Raw genomic sequence first — 21,046 nt, forward strand, 5'->3', positions numbered from 1 at the left:
ACGGAATGGCGGGTGTGTGGGGTTGGGAATGGAGGACACGCGCGATATAAATACTCGAAAGACGAGGAGAGAGAAGAAGGATTTTCAGTCGGCAGTTTCTTTTCCCCTCTCTCGCGAAGCATTCCATTCGTGGCGCGTAGCGAGAAGCGGGCGTCACCGTCAACCGGAAGAGCTTCACGAGTACCCTAAACCGCGGCCCGCCGAGTGCTAATTACGAATAATTATGAGTACTAATTAAGGCTTCCCTTTGCAGGGGCGCACGAACTGTGAGCAAAGACGTACGTGTAATTCAGCCGCCCTTTAACGGCGCTATTAAACGCATGCTAACACCATAGAAACGATCGGCTTTGAAGACACGCAACGCACCCGCAGACATGAAACTTTCGATGGGATCTCTCTTGCGCGGAGCTCTGAAACGTCGACCCTTTACGCGGAATTATGTAAATTAGTCGAATGTAATCATTGCTCCGCGCACCGTTATCCCAATCTTTTTTCAATTTTCCAACGGCAATTTTCCCAACATGCTCAAAAATAGAAAGATCGTTGGATCCCTCAAAGCTCGCGGAACCGATTATTCAGCATAGAAAAGAAGAATGAATACTAGTAATACATCGCCGTCTCGATACACGCTCTGTTTCATATTGGACCAACCTTTTAATTTCACTGAAAAATCGTTTCGTTGTTTGCGTAACCATGAATGAAATTCCTTTGAGGTTTTCTATCAAAGGTAAAAAAAAAAAACATGAAAATTCATTAGTCACACCGTGAGTTACGTCACGCTTCCAACGGTCCAAATCATTTTTTCCAGTTTGTCAACACAGGTTCCAGCATACCGCAATCGTACTCGTTCTTCTATTTTCGAAGAACTACATCCGTCCGTACACATTTTTTTTCGTTCCACGAACTTTTTTATTTTCGCATCTTTTTTCTTCCAAATCGCTGAAATTAAATTACAGATTCCAGTTTATTTTCGATGCAATTTAATAACGAATCCGGCCGTATCGATGCAATCTTTTTCGAACAATTTCATCACAGGCAAAGTATACGAGTAGACCTTACATACAATATATTGTTTCGACCCACATTTCTAGGGTTTTTCTCACTTTACGAAGTTAAGGAACAACTTTTCCGACATTCATAGAATTTCTAAATATTCTTCATCAAAATATGCGTTGTTTGCATTTTGAAAAATTAAAATCCTCCAATCCGTTCAGGAGTTATGACTTTTTAAACATATACATTGAAATTTCGAGGAACCATTTCTGGCCTCGCATCATATTTTCGGTAATGAATTTTTTTCTCGAAAATGCGTAAGAATTCGAGGGTATGTCTATTGACCAAAAATTATTGCAATTGACTCCTGCAACTGAAAATAATTTTTTGAGAAAGATTTGAAATTTTTTTCAGCGAAAAATTTAGGCACCTACCCCTGTCGATTTTTCTTAAAAATTCGTTTTTCATTTTTAGTCATTTTGTTTGACGCCCTATAGAAAAGTTGTCTAATACTTTTTTGTAGGTATCCATGAGCACTACTTCAAAAAACAATTTCATTGAAATATATTCATTATTGTAGGAGTTATGGCTATTTGAAAATTGGACCATTTTTATGCGGTTTTTCTCACTTTACAGAGTTAAGGAGCAACTTTTCAAATATTTTTGGAATTTCTACATATTTTTTATTAAAATACGCGTATTTTGCATTTTTAAAAATTAAAATCCTTCTATCCGTTCAAAAGTTATGATGTTTTAAAGATACGCATGAAATTTCGGGGAACAATTTCTTCAGAAATTATATTTTCGGTAAAGAATTTTTTCCTCGAAAATGCGTAAGAATTCGGGGGTATGTCTATTGACCAAAAGTTCTTGTAATTGACTCCTGCAACCAAAAATAATTTTTTCAAAACGATTTGAAAAAAATTTTTTTCGCCGAAAAATAGGAGTATGTGTATTCGCAAAAAATAATTGTAATTAACCCCAGATTGGGCCACGAAAGACCGTAAAGTGTAAGATCTGCTTGTATACTTCGTCTGTGATTTCGTCGAATTTTATTTTTCTTTATTTTCTTGGACCACGTTTAATAATGACTTATTTCTGAATCTTCCCCTTTACGTTCAGGACAGAAGTTATTGATGGAATAAATGTAAAATTTGCATTTGCTAGTCGTAAATAAAGTTCTTCTTTGCGAGACATCATCACTAAATTGTTAACAGTACTTTCAAGGAATTTCTGTCTTAAACAAGTATCTTTGCGTGGTCGATTTGTGTTCGATGCGATCGAATATCCGAGGGACGATAAGAACGCTAAGTCGACAAGCGTTCCTGATAAGCGTAGTATTTAGCTGGATGCGTCGCACACGATAGGCATTAAACCGGACGCGCAGATGGTGGATGCATGAAAGGCTTTTCGCTGGCGCAATCTCGCATTAATTAATTCGATTATTATAGCCTGCTACACGCAATAGGCGGTGGATTAAGTGATTCATACGTGGATTCGCGGAACGTTCCTCCCTTTTCCATCCCTCTAGTTCCCGTGCGTTTGCTTTGCATCGCGCGAAAACCAGCTTCGACCATTTACCCTTTGCAAAAACCCGCGAGATCGATTTGTACGTGATGTCCACCAAACAAGTTCGAGTTCAAAATCCCAAACAAAATATATAAATAAAACCTACGAGAAGAAATTTAAAAAAAATATCGAAGTTGAAATTACTAATTTCGAAACGTACGCGTGTTATTTTAACGTTTTATCTTCGAAACGTTAGAAACATAAAACCACCGAAATGATACACGGTAAAACAAATCCCGGAACAAATATTATATTACATCCGACTAACGATACCCCTCTGAATATTTATGCGCACTTGTATTTCATACGTTCCTGTACTACTTTACAACACATAATTAGCCCCGGACGCGTGAGAGGCGTGGCGGAATTCTGCAGGTAATTTGTTGGGCGCCAAACAGTTGTGCATCGAAACGAAACTGTAACATTAATCGATGAAAATGAGATTTACGACGAACGAGAGTTTACCGACGAATCTAAAATTTTTTATTCGTTATTTGCGAATAAAATTTACGCGACGCGAACCAACCGGAACACCGAACTTCTCCATCGACGTCACCGTCGAAGTTGCGGTTTCTTTTTTTTTCCGTTATCCCCCTTCATCGGGACTTTATTACCGTTGCATTGTCCGAAACGCTTCACGTGGGAGCCGGAAAATTTTAATATCCGCGTCAATTACGAAGACCGGTGAAAGTTTCGCGTCCGTCGAAGAATAATGCGAGATAACCAGACGGTTTTTGTCTCGCGCACGACTACACCGACAGAAGTTACTAGCGGTTAATTCGTGATTCGATTGAAAGCAAATCCCTCGACTCAGGTTCGCGCAACGTGCGAGCAAACCTTCAACTTTTGAATGTTTCCTGGTCTGGTGGACGAATGATTACCGGACGAAGGGGTAAAAACGCGAATTTCCATTCAGTGACCGCTTCCTCGGCCGCAACTTTGCTCGGTCAGGGTATGGTTTCCTAAATCGAACTTTATCCAAATGTTTCTTCGAATAAAAGCTACTTATTGACGCGTTTGGTTATGACGTGGACAATGTGCTTTTCTTCGGGGAAAACGGGGAAATTTTATTCAACAAATTCCCACTCTGTTCGGTTTGGGTTTATTTCTCTAAGTGTCTAAAATACTCAGTTCTATATATTATGCAATATAAGAAAAAGAAAAGGGAAAATATTTCCTAGTTATTAGATATTTGTTGTTCTTGTTGTTCTTCTTCTTATACTTATTCTTGTACTCCTCTTCTTGTTGTTGTTGTCCTTCTTGCTGTTCGTGTTCTTGTTTTTGTTCTTTTCTTTTCGTTATTGTTGTTGTTATTTTTCTTATTTTTATCCTCATTTTCATTATTGAATAAAACAATTTATATCCGCGTAGGTACAAAATTAAACGACATACATTATTCCTCAACCATTCACAAGGCTTGCAGATTCCTCTTGAGGGTGGCTAGCAATACACAAAGAAGATCTGTGTCTTTCTTTAAAACGTATAATTTTGCAAGTATCGTAGCGTATTAATTTTTATTAAACAATGTAAAAAAACTGAAATCACCTGCGAGTGATGGCAGAAAGAAATTAAAATTTTAAAGTGGTCCAAATGAGTGAAACCTTGCCTAATGGCGCACTCAGGATCGCAACGCCAGATTTCACCCCTTTCCGAGCGGCGAAGAGAAAAAATTTGCTTTTAAAAGTGAAATTTTTGAATATGAGCCATATCCTGGAATCCGGGAGCATCAACGACATTAATTCTCCGTCCGTAACGGTAAAAATCTGCTCGAAGTAGCCGATATCGTTGATAATTACTTGGATTTTTCGCGCACGGTTTGCACTCGATAACGCTTCTCCCCCGTGAATATAGGTTATCCGTTCCTCGAATAGAGTCGAACACCAGGGAGAATTATTGATTCCGTACATCAATTTGTCTTTGTTCGTTTACCGTGTCTTCCAGTTTAATTTAAACCCCGTCGATATTCCGTTTTACCCCTTTTTACGTCACGCGGAAAGCTTCTCGAAGCCTGGGAATAATTTCGTGCTTACTGGGACGAACGCAATCGCGATCACGGGATTTGCCCATCGGTTTAAGCCAGTGTATGAAATTAGGATCCTACGGATGATTGAGCTTCGTTTGAAATCCTTCGCAAAATTAAAGCAACGGCCTCTGTTTAAGGCAAGCAAAACATGTACTTTAACAAACTATTTTTATAGTAGCAAATTATCAATGAATCTATTTAACACTTGTAAAACGTTAATGTTACTGCTATATATTAAGCACTTTGTAACTGTTTATATTTCATTGGTATTTTATGAGCGAGGGTCTAGTAAAATGTGTATTCCTTTAATAAAACTCGAAAATATTTAGGACGTTATATATAATATTTATATATAAATATTATATGAAAATGTAATGTATGGGTCTGAAAAGACCCAGCGATCGCCGTTCGGGTAAGTTTATTTATATCAGGTTATTATACAGAGTGTCTCAGCCGATTTTGACATGTATTCCTCGGTATTCTGGCACGTAGCAAAAAATGTTTCATAGGGAACTTAAATGGTATCGAGTGGAGCATGTTCTTGTGTTATTAATTTTTTCGTAGGCGGACGCATCAGGGATATATGAAGGTCAACTTTGTTTTTTTTAAATGGTAAGAGGTACTTTTTTATGCATCAAACGATGCAACTAGGCATTCTTTATAAAAAAGTAGTGACCTATGTATGTCGAGAAGTAAGTAGTTTAAGAAATATTTCAATTTGAATAATTCTGAAATTCTTACTGACATTAGCGTTTATTTACAGATATGGTTCAATATAACGACCATTTACATCACAGCATTTTTGAAATCGATGCAGTAATTAAAAATTTTAATGGGGGATTTTAGAGGCCAAAATAAGACGAAAGTCAAGAATACCAATTTGTTGATGGAGTCTTCCTTATAAAGTTATTAACAATTAAATTCAAAAATTTCAAATCGTTCTGGAAAAATTATTTTCGATTGCGGGAGCCAATTACAATCATTTTTAGTCATTACACATACCCTCGAAATCCTACGCACTTTCGAGAAAAAAATTCAGTACGCGCGGAACTTTGAACGTTAATAACTTGTTAACGAAGCCTCCATTAACAAATTGGTATTCTTGACTTTCGTCTTATTTTGGCCTCCAGAATCCCCCATTAAAATTTTTCCCAGGGGTGGCCGAACACCTTGTATAACACATTACTTCGTATCAGTCAGTGTAGTTGAGACTTTCGTGTAAATGTGGCAAAATATCAGCCGATACATTAAATAACGCAGGCCAGTCCTTACTTCATCGATTTAAAAAATGCTGTAATGCAAATAAACGCTAATGTCAGTACGAATTATAAAATCATTTAAATTGAAATATCTCCTAACTTACTTCTCGACATACATAGGCCACTACTTGATGCATAAAAAAAATACCTCATACCATTTAAAAAAAAAACAAATTTGACCTTCATATATTCTTGACGCGTCCGCCTACGATAAAATTAATAACACAAGAATATGCCCCACTCGATATCATTTAAGTTCCCAATGAAACATTTCTCGCTACGTGCCAGAATACCGAGGAAATCAAGATGTAAAAATCAGCTGAGACACCCTGTATATTTCTAGTATCCGTAGCAAAACCAAGATACGTGTAAATAAAATTAGTGACTTTAATTTCGAGATTTTTTACTATACCAAATACAGTGCACCGTAATAATTTTAAGTGAGGTCTGACTGTAACATCTTTTCACATTTGCTTTTGACTCGTTACGTCAGTCTGGGTACCATCAGCATCGAGTTACAGTTAACTTTAAGTTTCGCAGAACTTGTCGTGCCGAAACTTCCGCAAAACCACTAAACAGACGCTGGGTATAGGTCTTCTCGAGAAGAAGCATTTCCTTCGAGAGAAACACGGGAGCGAAAGGCTGGGCGGAAGTGCGTCTGTTTTCCTTTAGCTTTTTCGCCGAGTTAAAGTTGCGCAGATTTTCGCGCTAGGAGGCGCGAATTCAAAGAAAAGGATACGAGCCGAAAACAGTTTTATTATTTCGAAATTTCAAAGCAGGAATCCGATTACTCTTCGTACAGTCTTCGGGACGCGAAGTTTTATTCTTCGAAACATTGCATCGAGGAAACCTACGACCCACGTTTAACTTTGGGGCACATATAGTTTTTCAAACACTTTATCGAAATGTGGAAACAACCACTAAATTTGTGATTTATGATTCACGTTTGAAATCGTATACGATGTCTTATTTTACTAAGTGGATCGTGTGAACACTTTCGGGTCATAATGTCTCCTCCTCTGTGCTTTTTGTAATTCGGTAATGAATGTATTCTATCTATGAAGTAATTGAATTCCATATGAAACTGAAACTGCACGCATATTTCGCCCAGAGAAAACGAACAAACGCCAAAGGAAACTTTAACAATGGTGTCGACGCGTCCCTAACTCGATGACCCTCTCGACACGAATTCGCGGTCCTCGAGTGCAGCGAAATTGCATCGAGCCCGCGTCGTAAAGTACGCAATTAACGTTTCGCGCGGAATGTAGATTTCTCGCAGCTATTAAGTGGCAGTCGTTGTCTCATTACATTGTATCGACGAAACTTTTCATGAAAACATTAAATCGACACGCAGCACGGCGGGACAAACTTCCTGAACGGTGGTTAAAAAACAAATAGGGTCGTGTGCCAATAGCTGACCCAAATCTAATCATTTATGAATTATTATATACTAAATATTGTTTATTTATAAGCACAGTTCTCTACCTCGATTATAAAAATATTATATTTTCTTCTATACATAAGTTTTTACCCGTATGATAAATAAAGTATTCAATTAAGGTTGCACCGTTAAAAAAATTCTCCAAACGTTGACACAGTTTTAAGGAAAATTAACTTTAGGAAAATATGCATGATATAATTTATATGCGACCAAAGAAACGGAAAACAGCTTACAATGTTTAACGACGAAGCTCTTCGCCGGGTACAAAACATCTAGTACTCGCTTTCACGGCTTTTTCCCCCACCCTCGACTCCGCCACCTCCATTTTCACTTTTCAGTCCTCTACCATTCCTCGACCTTAAACCCTCGAGCAATTCCCGCGCTGTTTAACTATCCGACATTTATTTCCCGAACCAACGATCGAACAAACGTAGACAGAAGCGTGACAATCGTAAACTACTCGCGATCGTGTTTATTCAAAGAATTTTCTAATTACGGTTAAAAATTTCTTCGGCGAGCACGAACGAAATTCACCCACCGAAAGCGACTTTCCACTCGACGGGGAATTAATTAAACGGGAGAAAAAAATAAGGATTGAACGCGGAGGGGAACTAAACGGAACCGCAAGCAAAATATGTCAGAGGCTAATCAACGGGACACCGAATAAATCACGAGGCGAGCCGTTAAATGTCCCCGATTCCCCCGGTCCCGTCCGCGGAATAATTAATCCCCTAATCGCGAAACAGCGAGCCGCGAAGGCCGAGAGATCCCTACAGGAGGGCCGTTTAAAAAGCAATCTCGACCGCCATGAAAATTATTACGCGAAAAGCACGCGGCGCGGCCACCGTGGATACGAGCAGGGTGCATTCGGTCCAACGAACGGGCCAGAGTATAAAAATAGAGGGTGGAGAAGTTAAGGTCCTGCAGTAAGGAAAGAAGGGCCGAGGGCTGCAACGGCGAAGATTCTAAAATATGAGAGCTATTAACCGTACTTCCCTATGAGCATTACCTTCCCTCGTGTGTAAATAATGCAAGTCCTCTACACCCTTCGGTACTTCGCAGTCCCTTCAACCGTGCCAGCATACAACCCCCGTACGTACATAGGATCCGTTGGCATCCACGCGCGGGAGAGCGTGCAACTTAGGACAGCGTAGCTGCGGGCGAAACTCGGAGTTTAAACATCGAGGTGTTCGCCGAAACCATCGACCCACGGAATCGGGGCCACGGGTTCTTTGTAAAGGCACAGAAGGGAGAAAGTTTCCACGGAGAAATTAATTTCGGAACCTAATCGCCGGGGATAATTAGCTTTGAGAGTCGACGAGTATCGGGAAATTGGCGCAACTTAACGGGGGAACGGTTCCGCCACTGGGTCACTCGACGCTACTTGTTGTATCGGGTCGTGTTTAAGCTTTAAGGAAGTTGCTCCTGTAAAACGGAACGTTCGAAACGTCGTTGATCGAGCGAGTCGACTGCCGCCGGAAGCTCCGGGCTCGATTATCACCCAAAATTAACCACCGTACGCGCGACGCGATTTATATTAGATTATGATCGGTTTCGAAAGAGCGTTAACGCGTTCGCTGGCAGATGGAAAGCTTAAAATTATCCGCGAGACCAAAGCTTTGATATTGGACAGTAGGCTTGCCAAACGTTAAAGCAGAGCGGTGGTGGATTTACGGATCTATGGATCACGTTCCTTTCGCTAGCCAACTTCTCGCGGACGCACGGTGCGTATAAGACCATTTGAGAAGTTTGGTATGCGGTATAGACAGCTGGGATTTTTAAAAACTTAAATATTTTTTGCAAAATCAAAACTTTGATTTCAAACAAGCATAAGCTAAGCTTAATTCCTTCAACCTTTTGCACTACAAGGCAGCTTGCAGGCAGCTTTCTGGTGTCGATTTTGAAAATTGAAAGTGTTCTTTTTCCTCGTAAAATTTAAAAGTCCTTCATAGTTTCATTAATATAGCGTTACTATAAATTAAATTTGGACCGAGTAAGTATTATGCATGTCAGTGGAGCGCAAAGGGTTGATCTTTCAGCTTGAGAATTAATTGTTTTGGTGAAAAATTCTGTCAGCCACGTATGGAAGACGCGCTAAAGATAATGATCGATACAGTGACTTACAGATGATGAGTATAACGGAGGCGTGTTCCTTGCCGCCCTCGTATTTCCCGCTGAGGAACAGAATCCATTCCCTCGGATCCACCCTGATCCCGTACCTACGGCAGACCAAAAGAAAAAAAAGCATGTAAACACTTGGAAAGAAAAAGAACACTCCATCCGTTATTATCGCGCCCCCGTCTGTCTCTCTGCTTTATCTTCCAAGTCGTGTTAAGCGAGTGTCTACACTGCAACACGGGTCGAAGGGCAAAGGCGTCGTTATTAACGTCTGTCTTCGACGCGATGCTCTTCGCCGAGGCCCTAGAGAAAGAACGAGAACGAAGGGAAGACCAAATAAAAAGTCCACGGATCCCTTGATCCCTTTGTTCTTCGGGCAAATAATAAACGTCGCTCCCGCGTGCGCTTCTGAAATATAAAAGGAAGGCTGATGGACGCGATCTCCACCCCTCACAGTCACCGTGGAACACTTTCGCGAATAAATATTCCCCTGTCAGGTTGTCGCGAGTCGCAAATTCCGGGATCGAGCTTCTCCAAGTAAGCTGCTGAAATTTCCTCGTCGTCGCTAGCTGACCGTTATCGAGATCCTCTTCTTGGTCTCGACTTTCATCCCTTCTAGATCACTAGAAGGAATTGCGAATTGTATTGGATCGGACGCTTAAGTCAGCCTCCGAAGACTCGCAACTAATCAAAAATGTCTCGACGCTCTTCGCGGTGCCCTTAAGACAGAATCTGATACGAAAGCCTCACCAATGTTTGACACTATATTATAATCTACGTAAAAATTATTAGGTGTAAGTTCTTCCGTTTTTTTTAACAAATCGAAAATGATTATTCTTACCTATCGGTTAAAATTTATTCTAAAATACAATTCTCTTCGTTAATGGAAATTGTCATAGCTTATCCGCTTCCTCGACGGAAAAACCCTTTTTGACATGAAAAATATTTCTACTGTCATTTTGATATCTTCAAAGCTTACGATTTAATTAAGGAAAGAAATACATAAATTTTTAATTAGAGACATAATATCCTTTAAAATGGCATCACAAATTGCATTCAAGCAGCCAGTTACTTCAATTGAAATGAATTCTTGGAGTGCACCTATTGTGCGTCCGCGAGAAATTGACTAGTGAAAGAAATGCGGGTCTGATTGGTCGTGCCTAGAAAGTGGGGATGGCCGGAGCATGCGCAGTACTCCCCCGTCCCCTGTGTCACTCCACTAGCCAACTTCTCACCGGATACACAGTACCTACAACTGAGAATGCATACAAAAGTTTGTAAATACTCGTAATAACGATGAATTTTTTCTTTCATCGGGTGATCCTTTAATATGATATTACGCGCCTAACAATTTTCAAGGCAAATGTTAACAAATATCAGATCCCAACGACCCCAAGAGTCACCAGGAAGCAAGTGACGGCCATGACCGGTTGAATTTACGTTTAAAGAGAAACGATACGGCGCTTCGATCTCGCGACAGATTTTAGTGGTCCGATACCCGGGGGATTTATCGCGTGCCATCGTATCAATCCGAGTCATCGGGAACGTATGTTGCACACGGTCGCCGTCCGCGGGGACAAACGAAGTACAATTCGGGTCCCGCGATGCGAAGAAAAAGGGCGGGAAACCGACACTAATGGCTTCGGGTCGAACGCGTCGGCTAACGATGATAAACGAGGCTTATAGGTGAAGTAATTAAAGTATTTGAAGTGGGCGCGATTCGGCGCGAACGTAGGATATTTATTGGGACGCGATCGTCGGCCCGTTTCGACTAATCTTTTTTTTTTCTCTCCTCCTCGCCCCTGTCGACACAAACGCAATCAGTCACGTTGACGCAGTCCGCGATAATTGAAGAGCGAGCCCGGAAAAATCAAACGTTTATAATTGATAGCTACTGTGCACACTCCTATGCGGTAGCAAGCCAAAAGCGATTCGAAAGGGAACAGCAATTCCCTTGTATTACTGGACGGTAAATCACCAACGCGCTCGCGTTGTCGACGCGTAATATCTTTTGTGCAGTTTCGCCGATTGAATTGTTAAACACTTTCGAAAGTCGACGCGACACCGTCTGTCTGGGATTCGCGCGAGTTTACTCTTTCGGGTCATAATAGGCTAACGAACAAGCGTCTCGTCTTTTTAATACCCTGATATGCGAGATAAAACTAAGACAACCTGAAACACAGAGGTTCATGCCAAATAAATTACGTAAATTAGTAATACAAATAATCTTACTTTTTTACAGGGTGTTTGGTCACTCGCAGGAAAAATTTTAATGGGAGATTCTAGAGGCCAAAATAAGACGAAAATCAAGAATATCAATTTATTTTTTAACATTCGTTAAAATGTTATTAAAAAATTTCAAATCATTTACGGAAAAATTATTTTTGATTGCAGAGGTCAATTACAATCATTTTTGGTGAAGACACATACCCCCGAAATCCTACTCACTTTCGAGAAAGAAATTCATTACTGAAAATATAATGTCTGACCATAACTGTCTGGTTACCCTGAAAAAAAAATTTCAAATCGTTCTAAAAAAATTATTTTCAATTGCAGGAGTCAATTACAATTATTTTTGGTCATTAGACATGCCCCCGAATTCCTACGCACTTTCGAGAAAAAAATTCCTCACCGAAAATATAATATGTCTGACCATACATTGATTAATTCCCCTGAAATTTAATTCGTATGTTTAAAACATCATAACTCCTGTACGGATTGGACGATTGTAATGTTTCAAAAGGCAAACAACGCGTATTTTGGCGTAGAATATGTAGAAATTCCAAAAATATTTGGAAAGTTGCTCCGTAACCACGTAAAGTGAGAAGAACCCCATTAAAATGGTCCAATTTTCAAACAGCCATAACTCCTACAATAGTGAATATATTTCAATGAAACTTTTTTCTGAAGTAGAGCTCATTTGTACCTACAAAAAAATATTAGACAACTTTTATGTAGGGCGTCAAACAAAATTATTAAAAATCAGAAACGAATTTTTAAAAAAAATCGACAGCTGCTGAAATTTTTCGGTGAAAAAAAAATTTCAAATCGTTCAAAAAAAATTATTTTCAGTTGCAAGTGTCAATTACAATCATTTTTGGTGAAGACACATACCTTCGAAATCCTACGTACTTTCGAGAGAAAAATTCTTTACCGAAAATATACTGTGTGGCCGGACATGTTTCTATAACTTTTTAACGAAGTCTCAATCAACAAATTAATATCCTTGATTTTCGTCTTATTTTGGAATCTCCCACTAAAATTTTTTCCAGGGTGGCCGAACACCCGGTATATACGTCGGAGAAATATCTTTATTGGAAATTATTCGTGAACTATTAAGAATGATATTTCTTTCGGGTCCTCTCGGGCGACCAATTCTTTAATAATTAATTTAATATTTTCAACTGATTGAAATAAACTTTATTTAAAAGAAAGAATTATCAACGAAAACTAATGAGTATACGGTATATATTTTGTTGGAACAAAATTTCTGTGCATCTAGAAATTTTGTCCACAAATAGCGTCAGATCGTACGGTTGTTTGCAAGAGTTTAAGTATCCTCAGACCCCCATTGCGTTTGTTTCTAGCCTTCGTAACAAGTCTACGCACCGAATGCAGTCTAGCTTAACGTGGCAGCAGATCCATTTGCCATCACCAGAAGTGGGTCATTACGAAACCTGTTTGCTACGCTGCTCCTTAATCATGCGCCAGCTGCTGAAGACCGTGGGGAATACAGCAAATACCGAGTAATTCGGCTACTTTATCAGGAAATCGTTGAATCCTCGGCTACAAAGGATCGAACGCCCTCGGATTCCGAGTTCCAACAAATCCAATCACGGAAGTCTCCTTACAGGTGGATCGTATTTTCGAAAGCGGGTTTGTAAACAAAGGTTCGAGCGTATTTCAGAAGCTGTGGCCACCCGGTTTTCCTGGGAATGTTTACGAGATCTATGGAAAACACGGTGACTCTTGTGTGTTTATTCCAGATAAGCCTGATAGAGCACGAAACGACGAGGACTCGAGGAGATTTCGCGTCCATCGAAACTCGTCGGTCCAAGGCGCGAGTGGAAACGATATTAAATTTCTTTCCTCGGACGAGAATGGTTGCTTTGATCCGAGCACACCCGTTAAATCCGCGCCCGTTCTTCGTTCTGCGAAGTTCGTTAATACAGCAGTCACGATAAAATCCCCAATTCCAGAACGAAAAGAAAAACGGAGATGGATAGAAGGCGAACGATAAAGGGGTGTCGTTCCCTGGCGAAAGAGAGACGAAAGAAAGACGCGGCTAGAGCTTGAAAACTCCAGATTGAAAGAGTTATGAGCGCCAATATGGAACCGTCCGGTATAAAAACCGCGAAAGGTTTGCGTTAAATATTAATAAGCGACGACGGAAGCGTTTATCTTATTCCACCGGCGACTGAACAGCTTCGCGTTGTTGCGTTTATCATGTAATCCGCTCCTTCGATAACCGTCTGCCATTTTTCTTCGTTCGAAAAGATTTTACATTCCCGTTGAAATATCGAAGAATCGTTTTAAATTAATTTGCAAAATAAAAGTTTACGGACAGGCATTATTTGATAATATCGATAGCTCGTATATAGAGATTATCATACTGAATTTTGAAATAGTCGAGTGTCTAAAAATTAATTCGCTTCGCAGTACTGTAAAGTCGTCAATGGGTAAAAGTCGACAATAAAGCATTGCCTCAGGATGTTGTTGAAGCTCTTCGATGTATGAGAATCTCAATATGGATACTTCGTTCGAGCATCGATGGATTCACGGCAAAATAATAACGAAAGTTCGAACAATATGGTATGGAAAATCTCTTTGAAGGCTATAAATGGCAAAGCTCTTACTATAGAATCGACAGCTTTCATTACCATGTGCGACTTCGAAGAAGGGCACATCATCTTTATTAAACATTGAACATTCGAAATCTTTCCTTAAATAATTTATTTAACGAATACAAAATTTAATAGCGATACAAGTAAGCCTATTTGCTCTACGAGTATCCAATAAATAATTCGAAAAGTATTTGCAGAAAATATTTATCTTTCGTTCAGTTCGACGTTTTTGAAAAATTTACTCGTTTGTGCATCTTATTAATGGCTCCCAAAAAATGGAGCGTGATTAAATTGGGGGAGGGGGCGTAATCAGATCGTTGGGAATCCCTGGTTTACACGCTCGAGCTATAAATGGGCGAGGCTACAATATTGATGCGCGTTAGCGACGTTTCTCGCTTAAACATCAAACGGAGCGAGTGATTTTTTCACCGAATCAACAGATTTCAGTGTGTGCGTGCCCGTTACAGCGTTACAACGTTCATCAGTGTAATCGAACGACCTTACAAAAGCTCGCTCAAAGCGAAAGATCGGTGACCTGTATGGCCGACGGTGGCGTCATTAATACGATTTAAAACCTCGTTCAGAGGTGTAAGCTTGGTGACCTGAATTTTGTCCAACGGGGCACGATTATCTAATGGAATTTCAAGTTCATAGTGTAATTGGCACGATCCGATTACCGAGTACAAAGGTTTACCGTGCAATCTGTCAGTTTAAATCACTTTCCGCGGTATCGTTAATCGGATTAGAGTGCTGGCAGAATGTGCATGCAGCTCACTGTAAACATCCGAGAACAGTATCCTCAATTAGATTCAAAAGCATGTTTCGCGATGACTCGTAATATCATCAACCTATTACGCACTTGAAACGCGTACACGGATTTTTGAAACAAACACGTTGCAGTTTAAAACAGAATTTCATTCTTGCTACAAATATCACGTGACGTTAAAAAATCCTTTTCGGCTCACGACGATGGAAACAGAAAATGTTATTTGCTTTTTAAAATCGATTAGAGAGTTATATAATTATTGAAATTATATACTCGCCTTTTACTGTACCAAAATTAGACGAAAAATAATAATAGTGAAATAGACTTTGTAGCCTTAATTGATAATACACGATCGTCCTTATTATTAGAGAAGATTGAGCTTAGCAAACTTTTTTGTACAAAATTCAATTTTCTCTAAGATTTATTATACTTTGAAACGTTTACAAATGTCTATAGATTAGATTCAAAATTAGAATAGGTAAAATGGTCTCCCAAGAAGTGACTTCCCACGATTCTGCTTCTTCCACGAAGGAATGTGGCCTATCGAGAGGTCACCGTTGAAAATCCCTGGTATATACGATAAAACAATATGGCGAACACGCGTATACGACGATGTATAGTTCGTCGAAGGTATCGTGATGCCGGAAACGTTAATGCCATTTTTCGCGCGGTAATACCGAACGACGGTACAGTTTCGAGGATTCTCCGAATATAGCTCGTGTAATCCGGATGAACGGTGGACGAGTTTTATTTCTCGGCATGACGTGAATCCTTGCGAAAATCGCGAGCAAAATAGAACGACAGGGATGAACGTGACACGACGGATTCGACCGTCTCTCAGCGACGCGCTGGCCCGATATCGAATCGCTGAAAATTTTCAGAGCCGGACATTGTAATCGTTCCTACGAGTGCCGAAGCTTCGGAAACCTGTTCTAAAAATACCGGTGAAAATAGTATTCAAGTGTATTTCTTCTCAATTGTCTTTTGCCGATCGTCCTCTTTCAATTGACAAGTCATCGCGAAAACAATTTTGTCATCAACTTGCTGCAAACCAACGATCACACAAACACAGACCCAAGAGGACTCATCCCCTCAAACTAGTCGATAGATCTACCTAAGCATTATGACAAATACTAGTATTATTGCTCAATTCTTGTACTTGTTTTACTTGTTACTTTTATCATCTGAAAATTCTCTTGTGGAACCGATTGTAAATTTCATGGAGTACGACAAAAAAAAAAATCGAATTCTATGAATACTTGGGCACGATTTTCTTTAAATAATAGATACTAAATAATTTGTCAAACCTCACCTAATGTATCACCTTTCTATTCTATTTGTATCAAAGGGCAATTATGTATATATTATTCAAATAAATCTTTATAATCCTATAAACCACTGTAAACCGAACCTGCAAGGTTTCATAAAAATCGAATAGTTGTGCTTATAGCAACAGTTTCCATACTCGCCAACAGAGGGCTACGTTCAATATTTATCTTTCTCACAAGCGTTCGATCGACCACAGAACAGTCGTTTTCCTCGTTGATCTATTAAAATTCTTTCCTACAACATTAGTTAAAATAAATGGAGCTAATAATGATATTATTATAATTTCTTTACCCATAAAGAAATAACGAATTAAAACTCTGATCCACGACAAGCATCGTTTTATATTCAGTTTGTATTTTTCAATATATTATTTTATCCAAGCTGCTATTTTATTTTGCTAGAACCGCAGAAGATATTTCATTTTATTTGGCTGATTGTCAGCAACGAATAAGGTCATGCACCACTCACTTAAGGTATCGGTTGCCTGCATCGACGTCCAGGGCCCCGCGCCAAGCTTGCAACTGTCTGGTTGCTAATTAAAAACTAGCTATTTAGCTGGTAGGTTCGCGAAGCAACGGCGAGCCTTCTTCCGGGGAAAGGGTGAGAATCGAACCCCCGGTAATTATAGAAATGTTTCGTTACCCCGGCAAAAGCGGTATATTGAAAACGTTATTAGGTAAGAACAAAATCCCCCTCGTGATTGGATCTTTAATTTAAAAAAGTTTTTAAGTGCTTCCGCGAGAAATTCAGCGGCTCTCGTTTCGAGTATACTTTAATACTTTCAATTTATCGGTGCCCGCAGCGTCTTTGATTCCTCGCCGCGGTTTCTCGATTCCCCTTCCCTTTAAACTCGACCCATTAAGATTTGCGCGAGGCATCGTACAGTTCTAGTTTAAGTGCATAAATTATTACCGGATCGTGAACCTTTCGGAAACTTTACCCGAACGAACCTGCGAAAAAGGATAAAGGATGAAGATGGGGGAGGGAAAGTTCGATATACCATGTCTCTCTGTCTCCAAACCTTTCCACGGACTTTTATCGATAGAACTAGAGTCTTTCGCCGAGAGTCCGATTAATTGAGCTCTCTTCTTACTTTTTTTCACTTCGCTACGGAGAACCATCCTTCCACTTTCTTACCAGCGTGTCTCTTTCAACCACCGCCACCCCCGCGCGTCCTCTGCGCGTCGATTAATCTCGATCGCCGTGGAATCGCGTTGCCTGCTTCGTCCTATTCCCGCGATTTGACGACCGAAACGCTTCTTCTTGTACCCACTCAACGGTAGAATGGATTTCTTGCGAATCGAATTACCATAGAACGCGTCGGAATTAAATGGACGAGGAAACTCTTTGAGACTACGTTGCTTCAGACCGTCGGCCAACGAGATACGAACGAACATTCTGTGTAAGTACATACGTATATTAGCGTGTCCTACAATATATTATTCAAATAAATCTTTACAGTCCTGTAAACCACTGTGACAATTCCCGCACTTGCCAACAGAGGACTACGCTCTATGTATATCTTTCTCACAAATGCTCGATCTTTCACACAACAGTCGTTTTCCTCGTTGATGTATTCAAATTCTGCTCTACAACATTCGTTAAAATAAATGAAACTAATAATAATATAACATCAACACTTTGCCACCCTATATTTTCTGAGGTAGTCTAAACTGGCCCAGTAATTTGCAAGTTTAAGGAAAAATAAAATGAATTTAGAGTGTTAAAAACGACTCTCTAGAATATTAAAATAAAATTCACAAAAATGACAAAATTACAGAAGACACCTCCAGCAGTCGCCACAAGAAGGCTACGTTCAATCCGTACCTTTCTCACAAGTACTCGACCATTGGATCTCGCTTGCTTCTACAACAGTAAATTGCCACAAATCCTTGCAAGCATATCTAATTTGGTGTCACTCTGATGGTGAATAAGTTTCACGTAGATCACTAATATAGAATATAAATATTACCAAAAAATTCTACAGAAAGGTCCCTATAAATCTCCTGCAGCGACTCATTACAACCGAACTTGGCGAGTACATTTTCACAGCGGGGCAAGATCATCGTTCCGAAATAATAACGTGAAAGTATCGAAGTAACGTGGAAACTTTGTTCGAGTTCCTCATTCGACGATGGAGGAATAATTTATCCGATTCCCCCGCAGTCTCGAGAACAATTCTCGCTGCTGGTCACGCATGGAATCACTTCCTACGTTCGACGGGGGCTTCGAGAGTGATCCGCAACCGCGTTTGTTTCAGAAACGCTTCGAGACTACCCCGAGCAATTACGTCGCGAAACTTTCCTTCCAAAGTTTTTCCACGCTTAACGAGCGTGATAAATTTCTGTTACGCGCCCCCGGGAGCCGCCGGACGCGAGGCCAAGAGTTTACAACGGCGATAAAAATCTCGTTGAAATTATTCATGGGCCGAGCTTGTACTTCGCCCTTCTCGATTCCGAAGGGTGGACGAAATTGGTAGGAGCTGTCTCCTGATGTTCCGGGCCCTGTCCCAGGTTGAGTTGCTGATAAATTATAGACTCGACCGGATGGAAGAGACTCGAGAGAAAACGATTTTGCTCGCGATAGTGCTCAGAGTCAAGATATTGGATCGTGCAAGTCCAAAGGACTGATAATTCTGGGTTATTACATCCCTGATATGAAGCGACCACGGGTTGATTAAACGTTTGTAATCTTCGAAACCTGAGGTGCATCGAAGTCGAAGCAAAATTTTCCGCTCGAGCGACACGCTGTTAATTTTCATCAGACGAAACGGGGATGAATGGTCTTCTCGCGTCGTCCATAAATTAATTAATTACAGTCAATGAATAAAACTTGGTTTGCTTGTCCCGTGGTTGCATCGCGTAGCGAGACTTTTAAAACATCAATCTTCTTTGTACGCGAGGACAGTGAAATAAACACTAACTCTAATATATACATAGAAAAAAAAGTAAAATAAAATTTTTTCGTACGAAACTTTTAGGAAATCGTGTTTGGTAATAAATGGGGTCGTGTGTAATAGTGGATTGGACATCGGTATAAGTAGAAACAGTGAGTAATGAACAGATGCGCCAGTTTTACGTATACGACTATTCAAGTTGTCTATGGGACAAAATATTTATTCCACGTTTTCAATAACGAATCGATAATATAAAATAAAGTTGGAATGTAAATGATCGAACTTTTAGATCCTCGATGTCTATATTAGTCATAACAGGTGCACGCGAGGCACAATTAATTTTTTGCCCGAATTCGACAATTTCGAAAATACCAAATTCGTGGAAATCGAGGAAACAATTAATGGGAAATCCAGCTCCGATAAATAGTTTCTATTGACTATAGGAATACATTGACTGCGAGTGGTATTGGCATACAAGCGAGGTTCAATTATATTCGCGGATATAATTATCGTGCACACGCATCATGTCCGACAACAGCCTTTACAATTAAATTAAATGCAAAGGAAAGTGGGTTAGACAAATAAGTTGGAGTTTCGTTATGTTGATAATTTTCAGGGAAAATTTAACAAATGCTTTTCAACGAAATTATACATTATACGTACAAAGTACCCTTCCTTCCCTTTGTATTTAATTTAAATTTATTCGACAGAACAGAGGTTTTACTACGGATTATTATTAATTTAGCGATAAACGGCGATCCATTGGTGATTTTCGATTTCCTTTGTACGTATTTATTTTAACAATATCGCATTGGATAATGATGCAGTTATCGACATTAATTAGACTGTCACCGTGACTTTGATCCCCAATGAGAATGTCGGCATCGATAGACTGGCGGAGAAATTCTACATTGTGCTCCGAATGACAGCCGAGTCTCATTTTTCACTATCGATCTGATTATTCTTCTTTTTGTTTCCGTCGGCCGTCGCGCCACACCGGCTCGAATTTTCCCCGTAGAAAAATTCTTTACCCTCCCGAAGGGCCGATTCGTCTGAATCAGCGCGAAAAGTTCTGCTCGGACAATCGATTCGGTAATTAAATGAAATTCATTTATCGCTCAGACGAGTTTTTCAACTTCATCAAAATTACGTTTTGCCGCGATTCTTTTTATCCCCCTTTTCCTTTTTACTTTCTAATACGTCGTTTAATCGAACACGTTCCCCTCCGTAGATCTTTATTCCACGCTTTTTCAAGCTTTGCTAGCGACGAGACGGATGATCGAAAGGTTTAACCCCTGTCGCGCGTACATTCGAAAAAATACTCGGGGGACGCATCGAACACTCAACCGCGCGGTGCCTTCGCGATGGGTGGAAAACGTAGGTGTCACGAGACGATGGTGGTTTTTCTTTTCGTTGATAAATTACATCGACAATGCGTCAGGTAAATTGCCACAAATAACAGAGCGATGGGATTCGAGTAGGTTTCGATTGCTTCTCGTGGACGCGTCTTCCTACCTACAAATCACTTTTTCGGGTTATGGTTCGTTCCCATCAGAGTTACAAAGACCCCAACATTATTTCGTGCCAGATATCAATGGACGAAAATGTAAAACTCACAAATTTTGTTACCTTAAAAGTTTGTATTATTTTACATAAATAATACTTACGAACGGAAACAAAGATTTTAATTAAAAATATTTTATCCTTGCACCTGTTACGAGCCAGGGCCGTGCAGCGCGCGTGGCCTGCGAGTGCAAGAGAGAGTATGGAATATGGTATCAATTTGTTAGTGAGGTGCACGGACGAAC

General features: G+C 39.9%; 1 protein-coding gene across 2 annotated transcripts in view; it reads right to left on the reverse strand.

Moving 5' to 3' along the window:
- LOC122400133 (diacylglycerol O-acyltransferase 1) overlaps positions 1-21,046 on the reverse strand; it is a 141,877-nt gene that overhangs the window by 102,640 nt on the left and 18,191 nt on the right. For both annotated transcript variants that reach the window (XM_043401401.1, XM_043401402.1), the window contains exon 3: positions 9,410-9,504. In XM_043401401.1, the coding sequence (XP_043257336.1) occupies positions 9,410-9,504 (95 nt within the window). The remainder of the gene's footprint in view (positions 1-9,409; positions 9,505-21,046) is intronic.

Source organism: Colletes gigas, unplaced genomic scaffold (genome assembly GCF_013123115.1).
Source record: "Colletes gigas isolate AHSC1104 unplaced genomic scaffold, ASM1312311v1 Colletes_gigas_Sc00016, whole genome shotgun sequence".
Taxonomy (NCBI): Eukaryota; Metazoa; Arthropoda; class Insecta; order Hymenoptera; family Colletidae; genus Colletes; species Colletes gigas.